We start from the raw sequence: 19,613 nt of genomic DNA, 5'->3' as shown, positions 1-19,613 counted from the left end.
CCTTGTCATGCATCCACAGATGCATCACAAGCAGGTTCAGGGAGGTGATCCTCCCCCTCTATGCGGCACTGGTCAGGCCACAGCTGGAGTACTGGATCCAGTTCCGGGCTACGCACTTCAGGAGGGATGTGCACAACATGGAGACGGTCCAGAGGAGGGCCACCTGCATGATCGGAGGGCAGCAGGTCAGGCCTTATGAAGAGAGGTTATGGGACCTGAACCTGTTCAGCCTCTACAACAGCAGGCTGAGGGGGAATCTAGTGGCCTGTTACAAACTAGTCAGAGGGGACCAGCAGGCATTGGAGGAGTCCCTGTTCCTCTGAGCACTAAGAGAGGTGACTAGGAATAACGGTCACAAGCTGGCAGAGGGTAAATTCAGATTAGACATCAGGAGGTGCTACTTCACTGTGAGAGCGGCTAGGATCTGGAACCAACTTCCAAGCAAAGTGATGCTGGCTCCTACCCTGGGGGTCTTTAAGACAAAGCTACACAATCACCTTGCTGGGGTCGTTTGACCCCAGTACTCTTTCCTGCCATGGCAGGGGTTGGACTTGATGATCTGCTCAGGTCCCTTCCGACCCTACAACTATGAAAAGCCATGTTTCCCAGGGCCAGCCATGTTTTCCATGGGTCTGTATCTGATTATCTTTAACCTACATCATATCTGGATTGGGAAACCTGTATTTCCCTGGCATGCTTCAGAGTTAAGTGGAAGTCACATACAGCACATTTACCCAACTGTAAACTTTTTAATTTTGAGAAGCATAAATACGAAAGTAATAAAAAACACATACCCACCAGGGAAGTTTAAGCAATAGATGAGAGGAAAGATCACTGAGCTAGAGGAGGCTGGTACACACTGGGCAGCTGGGACAATGAGGGAGGTGCAAACCAGCTGGTTTGGAGGACAAGAACCAAAGGGACCCAAGGCACCAGAAATGCCACAGGTGCCCTACGCTCCTCTGTAGTTTCTGTTCTTTTTTTCCTGGTGCCTTGTCAGTGGGCCAGTACCTCAGCAAACATTCACTCAGTGGATGACAGCTGTATATACTGGCATTGGAGATGTCTGGACTTGCTTAATTTGGAAAGTGAAATTTTCATTCTGTCCCTTTTCATTCTGTCACAGAATGACTTCTGTATAGAGGGTTGGGTAGGGAAGGAAACAAAAGGGAAGAGGCTCTTTCAGGTCTTGCTGGTAACTACTTCCTCCCTTGCTGCCTGACAGCAATGCCTGGGTCTCACTTAGATTGCAGTGAAGTAGCAGAAACAGTTGAGCACTACAGGTTGGCAGAAGCAGGTGAGAGAAAAGATAAAGGGAGAATGATAGAAATTAGTATCTCTAAAGCAGGAGGCAAGGTAGAGATGCACCTTCCAGACTACCTAGATCAGTTTTCCCCCCCAGAGCAGTTAGGGCAGAAGAATTTATGTTGAACATTATTAAGAGGAAGGACATAAAAATAGGAGAAGTGGTCAGGAAGATGAGGGGGGAGGGGAATTCTCTGGAGAGACTGCCTCACTCTATGTGTGTGTGGCAAGAAGTGTGTGTTTGCAGGGGGATATGGCGGGGTACTGAGTCGACTGACGGATGTGGTGTTCAGAAGGTAAATTCTGGAGTGAATAACTGGCCAAGCAGGTTGGTTGTTATTTTCCACCATGAGTTCAGCAAAGCTGGGAAGGGCACTGATCAGCACAGCCACCAAAGCAGAGGCATAGTACACCAGTGTCCATGTCAGGGCCCTGAATGCATTAACTAATGTGCCTCCTACTGCTGATGGGATGATTTTTGAAGTATGAGCATCTATAACAAGGATTCTATCAGCACATCATATTACTGTATGCAAATTTCATAGATTCATAGATTTCATAGACATTAGGGCTGCAACGGACCTTGGAAGATCATCAAGTTGAGCCCCCTGCCTCAGGGGCAGGAAGTCAGGTCAAATGATCCCAGCAGGATAGGCATCCAAATGTTTCTTAAAAGAGTCCAGAGTAGGTGCTTGCACCACCTCTGGAGGCAGTCTATTCCAGGCCTTGGGGGCTCGGACAATAAAGAAGTTTTTCCTTATGTCCAGCCTGAAACAGTCTAGGAGGAGTTTGTGACTGTCTGACACTTGGGGTGCTCTGGTGAGCAGGTGTTCCCTCAGATCCTGATGTACACCCTTTATATAGTTCTAGGGAGCCACTAAGTCACTCCCACCTGATTGAGGTAGGGGAGCAGACCTTGGTTCCTGCCTAGAGCCAGAGCAGGTTATGTGAGGGAATTACATTAGCTAGGCTGAAACACAAAACAGGAGCCCAGAGCATGCAGGCCCAGCATGGCTGACTCCACAAAGGATCCATCATACTGTGTACCTCTTTTGTAGGGACCCTGAGTCAACTGCTCAATGACACACCTGTCTTAGGCACTAAGGGAAGCTGGTGAAATGCCGTGGGTCAGAGGTAACAGCACCCTCTTCTCTCACGCCACCTGCTTCCTCCGTGGAAACTGCTCGTGGCTCTCACCCTCAACCACTGCCATGACCTATGAGTCCAGCTTAGCTGTGCTTGGGCTCTGAGGAGATCACAGCACTTGGTTGGCAAGGATGCACTCCTTGGAGGCATAAGGGCCTTTCATGAAAAGGCAGTGGAAAAATACAGCAAGCACCTCCTCTCCTCATTTCTTCTCTTCCAGACCTGCGTCACTTGGATGCATAAACCTTCCATTTGTACTGAAATATTCATTCAGTTTCTTTAAAGGAACTTTTCTTCCCTTAACAGAAGGCCTCAGATATTTTCCCCAGGCAGCTTCTCCAGGGCTGCCTGGCACCAGAGAGTAACCTGGAAAAGCACCTAACAATTTAGGTGTGCCCTGAGCACACCTACATTTCATGCCACAAAGTCTCCTTAGCCACCTCCCTGAGCCTTTTTGTTTCTATGCGCAGCCACACCCACAAAACAAGAATTAAGTGTGCACATCTCCAGGCACAGAGAGGCCACCTAGGCACATAATGAGCCTCAAAAATTCCAGCCAGGGTGTCTATACAGAGGTGGAACAAAATGTGTCTCTCTGTGTGTAAACTTTTTAGGATTATAAAGTCCTAGTGGCCAAACTAATACCATCCCCCCAAAACTTGGCATACAAAAGTTGCATTACTGTAGGGTTATATTCTGGCAAGCAGCCATTTGATGCACAAAGATTATTCCTACCAGAAACATACATAATCTGCATAATATGTACCTTGTGTGTATAGATCATTGTCAGTGAGGGGAGATATTTAGATCCTTTGACCTACTGGACTACCTTCAATTTCATGAGAGACTGACAGGAAATCCTCTCACCTGCTTTCTCTTAGCTGTGCATAAGGTCCTAGCAGGTGTTCAGTGCAGTAACCAATTGTCCATTTCTAAATTTTTCACGCATGTGTGAAACCAGTGTATGTTGGCAAAGCCACTCAGGACTGAAAACTAAAAGCAGAAATTGCCCTTCAAAGTGTGGAAAAATAAAAGAATAATCTAATACGTGAGAATATGGACAGTGGGAAAATTTGGTGAGTTTATCTTGAGAAAGAAGAGGACTGGTAGGTCAGGCAGATAGAAACCAAACCAATGGTTCTTGAAAAATGTTCACTACAATACCTAGAGAAAATGGATGGCAAGGGAGATCAGTCCAGCTCCTTACTATTGTATTAATCCTTCTGTGAAGGACAGGCTGGCTCATTTTTGCTGCTAAGGCATGTCTTACCAACCACTGCATGCCATGATGTTATTGCATGCATTATCTGATTGTCTAGAAGTCCTAGTTACAGACCTCGACCACACTGGCTGCCTATATATGTGCTCAGAGGTGGGAGGAGTGGGGGAGGTGTTTAAATTAGAGTGGTTCCCAGACAGCCGTTCTAATTAAAGTGTTTCACCATCACATGTCTTAAGCCCCCCCACATTTCGCAGTGGCCACAGGCGTGCTTTGGCTAAAGCTCATTTGACAGGGTTTAGTTAAAGCATCCCTGAGGCCATTTTGAAATGCAGGGTACTTAATACACACAATGGTGAGGCGGCACTGGCGCATTCTAATTAGAACACAAACAAGCACATCTATAGGCAGCCTTTGTGCCAAGCGCTCTATCTCTAGGAGTACTTATGACAAAAGGCTTGTTTCTGTTAAACTGGATTCTTTCATATGTACCTCATTCTTAGTATTAGCACTCTCAGTAATGTTACAAAAAACCCCGTAGCTTGCAGCCCTTGCTTAAAGGGAACACACATGAGTGAGCCCAGTTTTAAAACTGTGTACTTAATATTAGGCATCTAAATAGGGCTTTGCACATCATGATGGACATTTGAGCATTTTAATTCCTTTTTCTTGGAAGGGTCTAATAAAAGCTGTGAGCCAGGATTAGTATCCAGCAGCTGAAATGAAAACCACTCTGAGTAATGTTCAGTATTATCAGCACCAACAATATTCCAAATATCAATCAGAAGCTGTAAAGTCCCTTAATTGTCATAGTCTTCTGAACTCATTTTCTTCCCATAGATCAGGAACAAATCTCCTGGTCTGAAGACATGGCTTAAACCTACTGGTAGGGAAAGGAATCAAAGAAAAGGAGTAATATTACATTGGGCAGTACAGAGAAGTGTACATTCCCTTTCACAATTTTATCCTTTTTTAATGCTGATATTCTATCCATTCCATGAGAAAGAAGCAAAATGTCTCTTTCCCCTGAGCAGAACTATATTAGTGAGTTTTGATATGAAATTCCATTTTCCACAGCAACAGGAGTCTATGCCTAGCACAATCAGACATCTCTATGCAAGGTGAGGTCTACCTGACAAGCCTGGCAATATGGTGAGTTGTTACAGGATGGAAGGGAAGGTCCAACATTGTCCACATAGTTAAGTGATCCTTTTTTTTTGGTCAAAACCAGAACCAACAATGCCCCGATATCTCATAGTCTGATATTTTATATTATTTTTCCATAACTGGATTATTTTTATTTTCCTTAGTTTAAATGATATCTTTTATGAATTATCCATTTCCCTTCTAAAGCTTTTAATGCTTTTGTCCATTGTGGCAACAGAAGTACAGATCATATTGCATCTAGCATCTGCAGTAGTTGTGTCAGACATTTCCTTTTGGCCCAGAGAATACTGGGAAAACAGAAGATGGCCAGATTGGTTTTTGCCTTCAGAAATGCGTGATACCTAGAAGGCTGCTCCATCATTGAGATGTATTGTGCTTTTCCTTCAAAGACAAACCATGAGAACTTGAAATGGCTGAAAGCAATTCAGAGAAACAGTCTTCCACCACTAACAAGTGAACTGGAGCAGAGCAGTGGTAGACAGGAGGGTTTCTCAGATATTTTGACTCAGTCATATCATCCAACAACCTTTACTAAAGCAACATGGTCGTTCTCCAACGTGAATGACGCCAGGCAGCTCTGCAGACATTCCACTGACATATCAACTATATTCAGTTCCCAGTGTTTCAGGTCATCATCCAGGCTCTGGTACATGCTCACATTGTGCTGGCACCAGTAGTTCTTTCAATTCAGAACCTCTACAGGCAAATTAGGAAGGGTCCCATGTCAGGCTCTCACAATGCCATCTCCCCAGTGCGGACTTTGTAAGGTGATTCTAACTTCCTGCATCTAAAATGGATAACACCATATGAATTTAAGCACATGCTTGTAGACCTGTAATATGCAAAGCAGAGCAAAATCCTGCTCATGAAATAATCACAAGGAAATCAGATTTGATAAATAGTTTCAAAACTATTTCATAGATTGATAAAGCATTTAAGTGATGTGTCAAGTCATACAATCAACAAGCGACAGTGCTAAACACAGATTTTTGATTCTCCTACTTTAACACATCGATAATCCTCACCACAATTTGTCACATTATTCAGAGGAAGATCACCTTTTTAAATTTTAAACCCTCGCCATGAAACTGGGCCATGCTTTGGAGTATTCTCAATGATTTAGAAATGTTTACAACACTTCTTATTCTACAGAACATACCTCTGTTTTTTTCCCATACCTCTTTCTAAAATAGCAGTAGATTATGCCAACAATCCCACTCAGTAACATTCCAACGCCAATGCCCACTGCAATGTAGTGCTCATAAGAATCATGTGCAAAAGAATTTAATGTTAAGTGCTCACATCTCTCCCCATTGTAGCCTGCAAGGCACCTATAAGAAAAAAAATACAAGGCTATTCAGGAAATCTTAAACATGCAACTGCTGTACAATACTTTAAAGTTTGGATACGTTTTAATTGAGTTACCTCTGAAATGAAGAAGTAAACTGACTCCGGATATGAACAGCCTGTCACGCAATCAGAAACCTTTATTTATGAAAGCTGCCAGATGTCCAGATGTGAAGACATCCCTAGCTAGTTTAGGGACTGGTAGCAGTCTTGATGTGGCAACATGTTGAACAGCAAAGGTTAAGTACAGTCATTTTGAGGGTAGGTTTTGCAGCTTATGTTGAGTTCCATCCTGGCTGACTGCTACCAGTACCTGAGCTTGCTAGTTCAAGGTGAAGACATAGTGATAGTGAAGACATAGTGATATGTCTTCACTATGCTGAAGTTACGCAGACATATCTTTCAAGAGGGAGGGTGCAGGCAAAAGACACTTAGCTTTGGTGATCCCATGGGTGGTTCTAATGAGCATTCGAACCATGGTAGTGTTAGAGAACTCTGCAGTACAGCAGGCACAGGCCTGGCATAAAACCTGCCCCACAACCAAGTATCCCCTTTGGTATCACCACTTCCTTGATGCCTCTCAGGTGGGTCACTCATGGGTACACTCTCTCCACGCACTCCCACACTCTGAAATGAGGCAGTGAAGCCTGCCACTCTCATGCTGTCAAGCTCTCTCTCTCTGGTATGCATGTGAAACATGGCGGGAGGCACCATTGACTTCAGTGGAACTGCCCACATGCTTAAATTAATGTTCCACTAAAGACCATCTAACACATGAGCACAATAATTACATATAACATAAAATATACAAGCTCATCTAACTGTTCTGAGAATGTGTATTTAAAAATGCCATTTATTTACTTGCATATGGGTTTCTTGAGTTCATTATGAAAAGCACAGAGACCATTAATACAATAACTGTGATGATCTTCAAGACAGGATTGCATAAGCTTCAGGAATACAGCTCCTCCTGTATGCTCTGCTGGGAAAGGAGAAAAATGAAAATTACATTTGGAGAAATAAAATTATCTGAAAATATTATTGGAAACATCAATAACGATTAAGTATTTGCAAATGAAAATACCATTGCATGCAAGCTTAATGTGATGTAAATATTGCTGACCATAGCAGAACAGAAATACCAGGATGCTTTAGTGTAGAGCCTTTTCAAACATGAGTTTTAAATAAAATATTTTTTCTAAATAAATGTTCATACACATAGTTCACATCATGAACACCTAGGCTAGAGACAAACATTACACATAAACCTGTTTAAGTAATCAGAAACTGGTTTAAGCCTGTAACACAGAGGTGGGCAAAATGCGGCCTAGGGGCCACATGAGGCCTGCCAGGCTATTCTATCTGGCCTGCAGAGCCCCTAAAAAAGTTAGAAAATTAATATTTATCTGCCCTGGGCTGCCTGTCATGTGGCCCTTGATGGCTTGCCAAAATTCAGTAAGTGGCCCTCTGCCCAAAATAATTGCCTGCCCCTGCTGTAACAGAACAGATGTTCAGAGCACATAAACCAGTGTGAAAATGGCTGAAACCAGTTTGAGATAAACCTGACTGAATGTAGTGTCAGACTTAACTGATTTGGATCAAACCAGTTTATGCAATGTCTGTCCCAGACCCCTTCCTGGTTTAACTTAAACCAGAGTCCCCCAGCATCCCAGATGCTTTGAAGCCCTGGGCAGGGCTCTCTGCTCCACAGCAGACCTGGCTCCTCCTCTCTGCTCCTTAGCTGGAGCTCTAGCAGAAACTGCAGGTACAGTAGTATCTGGCTGGCTTTCCCCTGCCCTGCCCCCCACCAACCACTCCCTGCTCAAGCAGGTATTCCCCCCCACCTCTCTGCCACAACATGGATCAGAGCCAGCACATGCTTTGCTAGCTGATACAGAGAGGTGTCTGTGTAAGGCAGGCAGAACAGTGTCCACTTAGGGCTTTTTGGAGCTAAAAGAAGAGTTTTAATTAATGAGAAAGGCTTTTGTTTTCTGGATGGGCTGATAAACATTGTGTAACCCCCTGCTGTGCAAGTAAATACTGTGTACTCCCTGCTGGTTTTGCTGGCAAGGAGCAGCAAGGGGTAGTGCGGGGAAACCCCTCTCTAAACAGAGAGTCCTGCTGGGGCCTGGCCATGCCCCCCTCAGCTCAGAGCTTTGGGAGGGGAGGGAGGGCCCCCAGCTTCTAGCCTAGGCCACTGTAGGCATGTGCCTGCATTCTTCAGTCCAGAGGGGATGTCTGTGCCATTACAAACAGGTTCAGCCTGGCCAGGTTACACTAACCTGCTCAGATTGAATCAATTCAGGCTCAGGCTTAACACCGTTAAGACATTAGGATCTTAACAAGCCCAGGGACGCATAGTTCAATCTCTCAGTCCACGCTCCTAGTCTAACTTGGTAGGATTGTTTTTAATCAAAAAGAGAAAATGCTATTGCATTTTTGTACTCCTATCAGTGCATTGCAGTGGTAAAGCAAACAAAGCTTTTCTTCTCAGTTTCTGCAAACAAATATTTGCCAAATGTTCAACCACAGCTCCTCAGCTTCCACCAACGGCAACCATTATTTTCCAGTGATCTCTCATCCATACACAAGTTATGATCAGAATTGCTTAACTTTGAAGAACAAACAGATCAGGTGCATTCAGTCCAGCAGGGCTGTAGGTATGCTGCTGCATTAAGATGCCTCAAATGACTAGCTGCTTGCTCCCAATAATGGTAATTCAAAATCTGCAATTGCATAAATTAGATTTCATAGATTTCATAGACATTAGGGCTGGAAGGGACCTAATAAGATCATCAGGTCCAGCCCTCTGTCCAAGGGGCAGGAAGTCAGTTAGGGTCAAAGGATCCCAGCAAGATAGACAACGAAATGTTTCTTGAAACTATCCAGAGTAGGTGCTTGCACCACCTCTGGGGGGAGTCTGTTTCAGGCCTTGGGGGCATGGACAGTAAAGCAGTTTTTTCTTATGTCCAGTCTAATGGTGTTGCAGGAGTTTGTGACCGTTGGACCTTGTCATCCCCTGGGGTGCTTTGGTGAGCAGGTGTTCCTCCAGGTCCTGATGCACACCCCTGATGTACTTATAGGCTGCCACCATATCACCCCAAGCCTGTGTTTCTCAGGCTGAAGAGTCCCATAGCTTGCAACCTCTCTTCATAAGGCCTGTTCTCTTGCCCTCTGATCAGGTGCCTGGCTCTCCTCTGGACTCTTTCAAGCTTCTCCATGTTCTTCCTAAATTGTGGGGCCCAGAATTGGATGCAGTACTCCAGCTGTGGCCTCACCAAGGCTGAGTACAGTGGAAGGATGACATCTTAGGGCCCTTCTTAAGGATTTTTTGATCATTATCTATTGATACAAGCCAATTGCCCATCAAGAATAACTGGGGGTGGAGGGGGCTGAGATGGAGTGCCACCACTTAACGTCCCATGTTCTGCCTCTTGCAGGGAGTGGGGTGGGGGAGCCCAGGCCAGCAGCACTGGCCTTGCCTCTCCCACCCTCAGTCCAGTCTTTGACATGGCTTTGGAATCATGGTGGTGCTCCCCCATGCTTAGAGCACTCTGATTGGCAGTTTCCATCAGCACCCAGTGCAAATAAAGCATTACAGACAGATAGACAGGCAGACTTAGGCTTGTATAATATTAGAATGGTAGAACTAGAGGCTAAAGGCCTGTGCCTTGGGATGTGAGCAGAGCAAAGGAAGGGAAGGCTCAGTGGCTTAGCAGTCAAAAGATATATATGCATTGCAACGGATTCACTTCCTGATTACAGGAGTCATTGATTGGGTGGAGTTATTTCCAGGGAATTGTTTTAGACATGTGTTTTGCAAGGGAAATTTAGGTTCGATATTAGGAAAATTTTCTCACTAGGAGAGTAGTAAAGCATTGGAACAGACTATCCAGAGAGGTTGTGGAATCTCCATCCTTGGAGGGTTTTTTGACTTGGCTAGAAATAGCCTTGGCTGAAATGATCTAGTTAGGGATGATCCTGTTTTGAACAGGGGGGTGGAATAGATGACCTTCTGAGGTCCCTTCCAACCCTAATTTTGTATGATTCTATGGTTTTACATGGCTGACTGCACTTTAAACTAAATATATACACTGGCTTTCAGTTATGACCCCAAGAAAAGTGTCATCATAAACAGAGACAACAATTCAGCTTCATAGTGACTAAGACATCGTACTGGTTTTTCAATGAACAGAAATCTTCTGTCTGAGTAAGTTCTGAGTCAATGCACAAGTGCCATACTTTTGCAGCCTGCATTCTTAGAAGCTATAGGTGAGATGTAAGTGCAATGTCCTCCTGACCCCTTGTGGTCAGTAAGCCCATGACATAATTCTCAAGCATAACACTATTAACCCACATTTCCTGACCAAATTCCAATTCAAGTCATTCTTCTCAGTCTGGCTAACTCCCTCCATGCTTTTGTGAATTCTTCCTTTTCTCTTCCTATTCTAAAATGCTCCGGAAGGCTATTATGTGACATTAAATGGCTACTGTCTTATGAAAGACAAACATCTTCAGTTTAAAAATGAACATATAAAGGGCTAGATTCAGTCTCAGTTTCTCAGTGAGCAGTATTTTTCTTATGGGATCACTCCCAATAAAGTCCAAGCTACTACTCAATATGTGTAAGGATGGTCAAATCTGCCTTCAAGTGTAAAGAGCTTTGGAGTCTTTTAGGGAAAAGACATATATGAAGGCTCATATATATAGTATCTTATTCTTTGGTATGTATGTGTGGCTTATTCTTCTCTTTCAGGAAACGTTACTGAGGTGGAAGGAATATACTTTATCTTAAAGTGAATCCATTTGGGGGGTGTGAGGAAGAGGGCTGGGAGAGGAGGGGTTCGGTGTTGACGCAACAACTTAAGCCAGTGGGCCTAAGCCTGAGGAAAATGTTGTCTCATTTTTTAGAGATTAGAGGGTGATATGTCCTATAAACCAAACCCAGGCTGACAGGGACTAGCCAAACCATTAGATGCTGTCAATGACAAAGTCTACTCTGCAACTTGGTTTTGCTCTGCTAGCATGACCACACACCTTGTTTTTGCCAGGACAGTTGTGTTTTAAACATCTGCCCCAGGCATCCCATCAGTTTGGGCAAATGAACACCTTTTCCCCCTTTTTAGTGGGATGCCTGGCATGTGTGTTTAACATTGGACTGTCTAAACACAAATGGGATCGTTCCCAATGAGCATCTCATGCATTCTGTCTTCCCTCCACTGTGCCGTCTTTGTTACTCTACATCCCACCCCTCTTCTCAGCCCCCACAATTCAGCATGCTCAGCAGAAGCAGGAGCTCAGAGACAGCTAAGCATGCGAGAGAGCAGCAGGGGAACAGTGTTGCATTTCACACTCGGGAAATAAGGTCACCCAATCTTGCACCCGAGTCAGCCAAAAATCTCTGTCTTGCGTAGACAATGTCCTCATCCTCTGGGTCACAGGCAGTGGCATAGTGATGTGCCCAGGTGCTTGAGAGACAGGGGCAGTGGTGACTCCCTATTACCACTGCACTGCTGGCATGATTGTACAGAAGGCAGCAGCAACCCCCCAACCCCCAAATTCATTCCAAGAGCCCCAGTCATCCCACCCTAGTTATGCCACTGGTCTCAGGGGCACTTTTTGTCACCCTGTAGCAAATTTTTGGGCTGACTTAGGAATTATATTGATCAACTCCATCCAGAATGAGCTGGTTCCAGGCTTGCAGGCTGAAAAGACCATCAGCACAGAAACCAGACTATGGAGGACAGAAAAAAAGAGAAAAAATAGAGGGAATATATTCAGGTTTTCAAAAGAGGCATGGAGCACCCACCCATGGGGGGAAACATTTTGTAAGACAATGTGCTGTGTAAACAGAGGAACCAGAGGCACAAGGAACCAAGATGTATTCATGTTTTCTTCCAACTCTTCATTCAAACATTAATTCAGAGAAACTACAACACAGTGCAGCAACAGATACACGTGAAGTTCATGCCTGTGCTGTCTCCTTGTCAGGACCATCACTGAGATTCAAGCCCTGGGTACTTAAGTCAAACTCAACCCACAAAATCAGCAGTTAGGCAAATTAGACTGCATAGAAGGATGTGCATAGAGACTGCTTCTCTCAGGCTCTCTCAGGATAGGGAGTTACAACAGTTAAGCTCTGCCTTTGAATTTAAATTTCTTCTTATTTGACAGCATGTACTACATTCATATTGGGCACATAGGATAGCTGTGCTACTGGTGTGTATGTACTTATTTGTTAGATTTATTTGCTGTCTTCTGCCCCTCTCCCTCCCCTCAAAAGAAACGACTCAGGGTAACTATTGTCAGTATTCACTTAAAACTGTGGCGTACGATCCTATAATAATTCAAATACATAGAAAACAGATTATTAACATTTACAAATCTGTGTATAAACCGCCCTGAAATCTCCAGTTCTCTTTATCTAAACCAGTTTTCAAATTATCCATATTGGCCAAGAGGTGGCACCATCCCACTTCCCTATCATCATACTAAACCTACTGCTTTCCATATACTGCTCCTACTGCTTTCCATATATTGAAAAGTACAAAATTGATACATCACACCTATTATTGTTATTTTAAATACATTTAAAACAGGAATAAAAACAGGGATAGGAAATATTTTGAGACAAAGCTTGAAAAACGAAGTCTTGTAATTCAGGGGCCCAATATTAGACTTTCTCTGTCTTTCTCATTCGTTCACATGCGCGCGCGCACACACACACACCAATAGAAGATTTGTCTAAATAAGGATGCAAGAATATGTTTTTATATCAAGATGAAAATATTAAAAGCACTAATGCACTTGTCCCTAATTTTCAAATATTTAAAATAAATTTAATATCTGAAAAATACTTTCTAATCCAATACTAGGATTATTATGCTAAATTAAATATCATATTTTCGATTTGGATTTAGGAAGACATCAGTATGCCCCTTAGATCATATAAAAAGACAATAGCCAGTAAAGCATTGTATGTTTATCCATATGTGCATCACACAAAGAAAGAAATTTGGCAAGATCTAACAAGAAATCAGAAGGAGGATAACTGGAGTAATGAATGTGACAAAACTGGCAAATTTTGCAGTGTGAGAAAGCCCAACAAATTTTCTGTAAAAGAAAGTAAGTGCCTCTGCTGAACCATTACCATGTATCACGTTCCCTCCTGTGGTTAAAAGTACATGTCAACTCACAAACACATATTCATATAATATCCTGAAACATTTCAAGTGCCACAAGAGGTAGATTTGTTTAAATGAATTAAGAACACCCAAGATCAGCTTCAGACTGTAATGTCCTTAGCTGAAATTACATTTTTCAGGAATCCATCATTTCTACTAAACTAACTTGGAATGCTATTGCTAGTAAGTACATCAAAGGACTCTTCCTTTTCAATACAACAGTTAGCTCATATGGGTGTTGTCTGAGTTAGGCTGTGTGTGTGTGAACAAACCAGCATCTCTGAGTGTTCATGGACCAGGGCAGTTAAGTCACTCATCATTGTTTCACTGAGAAGCTGGCATAGCCTCTGTCCCTTTCATGTTCCCCAAGCACCAGTAAAAGAAGAGGTCTGTCCCTATTCCCATTCTGAAAAAAGCCAGTAAAACTCCTTAATGCTCCCTAAATTTGCTGCCTGCAAATGCAGGTAGCAAATTTAAGCGGGATTGCTTACTGCACAGTAATGAACGTGTAGACATGACTCAGGAGCAAGTTTGCTCCCTGGTCTGCCCTTCCACTAAGGGGTTGGCCTCAGGCTAGCCCCAGGGTTCTGGCCTAAGAGCCTCTCCTGCCCCAGGGCTGGGTTGCCACGCCAGCCCTGGGCCACACCAGAAGGGAGGCTGAGGGTGCTCCAGGCTGTTTCCCCTGGGCAGGCTGCAGCCTAGCTTTGCCAGCCTGCCTTTAGCCCAGCACTGCTGCCTGGCACCACAGTGCTGCACAGCTGGCAGGACAGCACTGCCCAGGTGACCAGGCAGGCAGCTTCTGGCCAGAGGGCCAGTGCCACCTGCCCACAGCCCACCCCCAGCAATCTGTCCTGTGCCTGCAGGTGCTGTGGGGCATTGCCCCTGCTGTACAATTGCCAGTCCTGTGCCGTGCCTCTATGCTGGGTGCTGCAGGCAGCTGACCAGGCCCAGCAGAATATGGACAGCCATACAAGGGCCCAGAGAACTGGCATGGGTCACTGTGGAGAACAGTGGATTGCTGTGACCAACCACAATTATTGGCCCAGCAGTGCCTGTAAGTCCAGGCCCTTTATGTGGCAACCGACACCCATCCTTACACCTTGGGACCCAGTCTGCAGCTGGGCTGTCTACAGCAGCATGGGCAGTCTGACTGAGCCGCTGCCCCAGCCTAGCATTTTCAGTAACATGTCACTGGAGGAGGGCCCCTCAGGCATCCAGCACCCTGTTCTGCTGAGTTCCCTGACTGTAGTCTCCACTAGCAGCTCAGGGCGCCCTGGCCAGCACCTGCCTCACCAACTCCTCAGCTCCACAGCCAGCCACAAGGCAGGGCTGGCCATGACACCACCAACGGCCAGCAGTGCCAGCTGCTCCCTGGGGGCAGGCCAAGCCGGATGTCTCCAGAGTGCATCCCACCATTGGATAGATCAGAACCACACATCATCACCGACAGCAAGGACAGAGCAGCCACACCAGCCCTGGCCACGTGGTAAGGCCCACACTGGGGGAAGGGCCCTCCCTGCCCTAACCCCAGCTCCTGCCCCTCATCCCTACCCAGCCCACCCACACTCTCCTGGTCCCAGATTTCCTCCACAGAGCACACAGGGAGGCAGGAGATAGTGAAGAACTTTACTGAGCAACCTGTGCTCCCACAGCTAAGTGGGCACAGGCCTCTCACATGCTGAGGAACACGATGTTGGTGGTGATTGTCTCTTTGGTTGTGGGGGGCAAGGACATGTAGCATCGCCACATTAGCCCTCAAGGCAGCAGCAGAGGTTGTGGGAAAGCCCAAACTTGCCCCCTGCACTGTTGTAGTTCAGGGTCCCATATCAGGTGTACAGGTGCACCCAGGGAAACATGAACATCATCATCAGCAGGATGTAGTGGGTCAGGCTTCCCTTGATCTGCACAAACAGCTCCTTGTGCACTGCCCATGATGTGCAGCAGAGGCATGCTCAGGACACAGTACCAGCACACCAGCAGGCTGGCTCCGAGGTGCCTCCCCAGAGAGGCCCCCAATGGGGAGGACATGGGTGTGGACTGCTCCTTATTCCAGTTTTTTGGGAGCCCCACCAAGACAAGGTACTATGGGCTGGGTGGCAGCACAGGACAGTGACTGGCCTGCAAGAGCAGAAGTGGGGGAGTGGGGTCTGAAGCTGTGGCAGCAGGTGCTGCTAGGAGCCTGGCCTGTCTCAGTCTGGGAATGGGGTGAGAGAGGTAGGCTGTCTGCAGCCAGCATTCAGAGGTCCACTGATCCCAGGACAAGGGTCTTGGTGGGTGACTGCCTGGGGCCAGACCTGTCTGGCTGAGTTACCATGGTCCCTGGACACCCATTCAGGCCTGATCTCCAATCTAAGGCCAGGCAGCACACAGCCTCTGGTACAGAACATCTCATCCAAGAAATGTTGCAAACTCTCACAACCCACTTTTGTCTTATGGCTCCACAGGTGCTGCAGCTGCACACAGGGGAGAGGCCACCCTTGGCATCTGGGATACAGCCTCAGGGTCACTGCCACCCACAGTTGGGGCTTTGTGGATGTGCCAGCTCCACCAGAGACAGATGCAGAACCACACTGTCACACAGACTAACAGAAGTTTAGGGCTGGAACGGACCTTGTGAGATCATCGAGCCCAGCCCCTCCCCCTCCTGCTCTGGGCAGGAAAGACTGCTGTCCAGACATCCTTCTTGAAGTGTGGTGCCCAGAACTGGATGTCTTCTGCAGCAGCTGGTGGTGGAATCAGAGGTCCAGCTGCAGGACTCATGGGCCTTGGAGGCAGAGCTAAGGAATGCCTGAACGATGTGGTCTGATTCAACTCTGATTTGACCAGATAACCACCATTTCTCACAAAGCATCTCCTAGTAAATTTTGCAGAGTAAATTGCCAATTCCAACATGGTATTTGCTTGGGAAATAGTTTCATAAGGGTTTGTTATCAATGTACTTTTGTGATGAACTTCCCTGGTTCGGCATTTAATTGCTTTTCCATCTATTGGAAATGGAGCCTGTAAAAATGGACTGGATAAATGTGGCCAGTGTCACATAAGATTCTTAAAGTACTTTCCTTCCTGAAATATTGATTCTAACCTTTGAAGGGTTAAACCTTATAAGAAATAGAGGCTTTCTTGTATATGGCAAACCTTGTGTGAAACTGTATGCTCCCATGTATGTATACAATCCCTACAGCTGTGAGAGAAAACGTCTAACTGAATGTGCATGTATCCTGTGTATATACACATCTGCAGCAGGTACAAATGGAAGTGATATAAGAATACACATGGGTGTGTTCATGCAAGCAAAACTCTTGTTTGTAAGAATCTGGCCTTATAATATAATTGTCTGTGAATAACACTGACAGTATTTCAAAGAGAAAAGCTAATTTAATGAATTGCAGGACAACTGCTATAGACATCTGACATGTAAGAGGACTGTGATTTTTCATTAACTACATATAGGGGATATGTCATAGGGAAACATACTACCAGATCATAGCTTATGCTTACACTGATAAAAGAGGGAACTGCATGTAGAAAAAACACAGGTCAAGACATTATGATCCTTTTTCAATAATGTTAACACTTGCATGCACCCATCACTCATGTTACAATGACTAAGGTTTGTCAACAGCAGCAGTGTTTTAACTCTTTATGAATGACGGTAGGAGGAAAATAATCTCACTGACTGACTGAAAACCCCTTTAAAAACACCTTAGATGACCTACTATTACTATAATATATGTAAACTTTAAAATTTCAAATAACATTTAAAAATTGCATATTTTAAAATCCATTCTTCCTTTACAAGCCTGAAAAGTTGTGAGTTCAAGATCTCATTTCCTAAAAACAAGTAATTGTATCATTAACGCCTGAAGCAGAACCAAGATGAGAGCTTTCAAGGGAAGCACAAAGCTCTGTACTTGGCATATAAATAGCTTCTTAAGGTCATCTTTAAATTGACCTTTGTTAAGAAAAGAGCTCATCTACTAAGAGAAGGCAGAGGTTGTGCTAATCAAAAGTGAAACTGGAACACATAAAGAAGCTTTGCAACAGCAATGATAAGTTCTTAATTTAAAATTATAAGTACATCATCTGCCTTCTCACTTGAGGTACTTACAAATTTAGATTTAGGAAAGAGATGATGCAAGTTAGAAATTGAATAATGATTAGGAATGGCATAAATGACCTTCAAGAAGGCACAGAATCTATCCTAGGGAGTTACAGAATCCCTCAAAAAACTGTTTATCGTGAACTAAAGAGCCTTTCATTTCAGTCACCAGTTCACTTATGATGTGGAAAAATAGTAACTGAAAGCTAATATCACTGCAGGGGTTTGGAGTTGCAAGTAAAATAAGGTGTTGGTCCAAAAAGTATTTTAAATGCAGATACATTTTTATATTCCAATAAACACTGTCATTTGATGCTGGCTAAGTGACAGAATGACATTAAGATAACCACATGAAACCAGCTAAACTAAGAAAAAAGGCTATTTTTTCAGTCTCTAAATAATTATTTGATGCAATACAGAGCAGAGTAGAAATACCTTCTGCATCCTTTTTTGTCCAATTATTCCACAGTTCTGTGGTGAGTGATGAAATGGTAATAGCTGCCTCTTCACTCAATGCCACTGTTGCTGTATAATACAAATACATATATACTTTAACACTTAGCATATCTACACATAAGACTTATGCTATCTGTACAAACAAGTCTGCTTAATGCTGTTAAGATGTACTAAATTTAAATAATGAGAGTTGTCATATTTTTCCCTCCTTAAATGCCTTTTCCACAGCTTTAGTTGTTGTTTACTATTTGTAAACTCTCAAAATGCCAATCCATGCTTTTATATACCCTGTTGTAATTATCATGTATTGGACATAGCTGGATATCTGCAGTGTGATGTACAAAACATATATATTTACTGACAGCCATTCTATTACTAGCCATTCTTTTTTAAAAACCAAACCAAACCTAATTAATCTAAATTTAAAGCATGTCTTCTAAAAAATCAGCAAAGTCAGAAAGCATGCTGAAAATAATTTTGCTTTGGAATAATTTAAGCTTTTTTGTATTTTTTCCACTGCTTGTTACAAAATACTACTTTTGAACAAATATATCGTTCAAAATGATCTTACATCCATGAGAAACAAGAACAAACACCCAACAAACCTACCTTTTAGCAAAATATATATTAGCACTCCAAATGCCATAGCTAGCAGCAGCTTAACAACCCTTTTCCTTTCTTCTATCCACGTAGCTAGGTAGTTCTGCTTATCTGTGCTCCTGTGTCTTTTATGTACTTATATACCATGAAGCGTCATCTGCTGTTCTTACCAATTAAAAAAAAAGTGCAACTGGCAATGACCTAGAGCCTCAGGGAAACCACACGTTTATTTAGGAAACAACCATTGTCTGACAATGGGAATAAGCTTTATGTTGAAGTATCTGCTTCCTGTTACCTGTGGGCGTGATTGTTTATGCAAGGATGCTATTTTCTGGAGAAATTTAGGATTTGTCAGAGTAGAGAAATAAGATGCAGAAACACAGAAGCTGGTGAAACTAAATGTATCCACGTGCTGTAAACATATTTCCTATGTGAATTGCATCTTGTTATACTACTTTTAGAGCGGAGGGCTGAGTCAGGTGTTTAAAGCATTGGCACAGGATTTTGGAGAGAGAGCTCCAGCTTTTGATTGCACCATAGATTTCTTCTGTGACCCTGGGAATATCATTTAACCTTACTGTGCCTGTAATACTGTGAAAAGAAATATTTTAAAGACTATGAGGTATTCAAGTACCAAAGTAAAGGGGATGTTATGTTAATTCAGGCTGGTGGGTAATAGCAAGTGTGCTTGGGATGAAGTGAACTTAGGTTCATGAAAGCTTGTACTCTCTCTATGTATATCTCATTTAGTTAGTCTATAAAGGTACATATTTACACTGTTTTCTGACTGCCTTCAGACTCACCAGGCTAACTACCTCCCCCTGGTCTATGGGAAACCAGACTTCACTGTGGCTGGTTGGCATGGTAGACAACTTTTATTTGGGCTAAATGAGTAAATGGGCTAAGTTAAATATCTTTTTACTTGGTGATAGGTGAAACAATGGCAGGGCCAGTGGCCCTGTGCAAGGCCTGGGCAGAGGCTGAGCCATGTGTGTCAGAGGGCTTCCCTAGAACCCAGCCAAACAAATGAGGGCTGAGACACTGAGCGCATCTACACGAGATGCTAAATCTGCAGTAGACAAATTCTACT

At 44.0% G+C, this 19,613-nt stretch overlaps 1 protein-coding gene across 1 annotated transcript; it reads right to left on the bottom strand.

Moving 5' to 3' along the window:
* Nucleotides 1-4,047: 4,047 nt before the first annotated feature.
* On the bottom strand, nt 4,048-19,600 carry EPGN (epithelial mitogen). The gene is made up of 5 exons (XM_019534295.1): nt 18,533-19,600; nt 17,903-17,992; nt 7,046-7,163; nt 6,016-6,168; nt 4,048-5,624 (listed from the first exon to the last, which is right to left on the bottom strand). The coding sequence occupies exons 1-5, from the start codon at nt 18,567-18,569 to the stop codon at nt 5,570-5,572; spliced, it is 453 nt and encodes a 150-aa protein (XP_019389840.1). The 5' UTR covers nt 18,570-19,600; the 3' UTR covers nt 4,048-5,569.
* Between the last annotated feature and the right edge of the window lie 13 nt (nt 19,601-19,613).

Source organism: Crocodylus porosus, unplaced genomic scaffold (genome assembly GCF_001723895.1).
Source record: "Crocodylus porosus isolate Cpor-Errol unplaced genomic scaffold, CroPor_comp1, whole genome shotgun sequence".
NCBI lineage: Eukaryota > Metazoa > Chordata > Crocodylia > Crocodylidae > Crocodylus > Crocodylus porosus.
The sequence above is the reverse complement of the archived record's forward strand: the minus strand, read 5'-3'. Positions and strand labels throughout refer to the sequence as shown.

Bases quoted from the DNA above. Each gene is read 5' to 3' on its own strand.
- EPGN (XM_019534295.1), bottom strand. From the start codon at position 18,569: ATGGCATTTGGAGTGCTAATATATATTTTGCTAAAAG. The intron at 6,169-7,045 runs GTAAATAAATGG...TTTTTCTTATAG, and splicing joins CTCAAGAAACCCATATGCAA to GTGCCTTGCAGGCTACAATG. The intron at 5,625-6,015 runs GTATGGGAAAAA...TATCCATTTTAG, and splicing joins TACTGCTATTTTAGAAAGAG to ATGCAGGAAGTTAGAATCAC.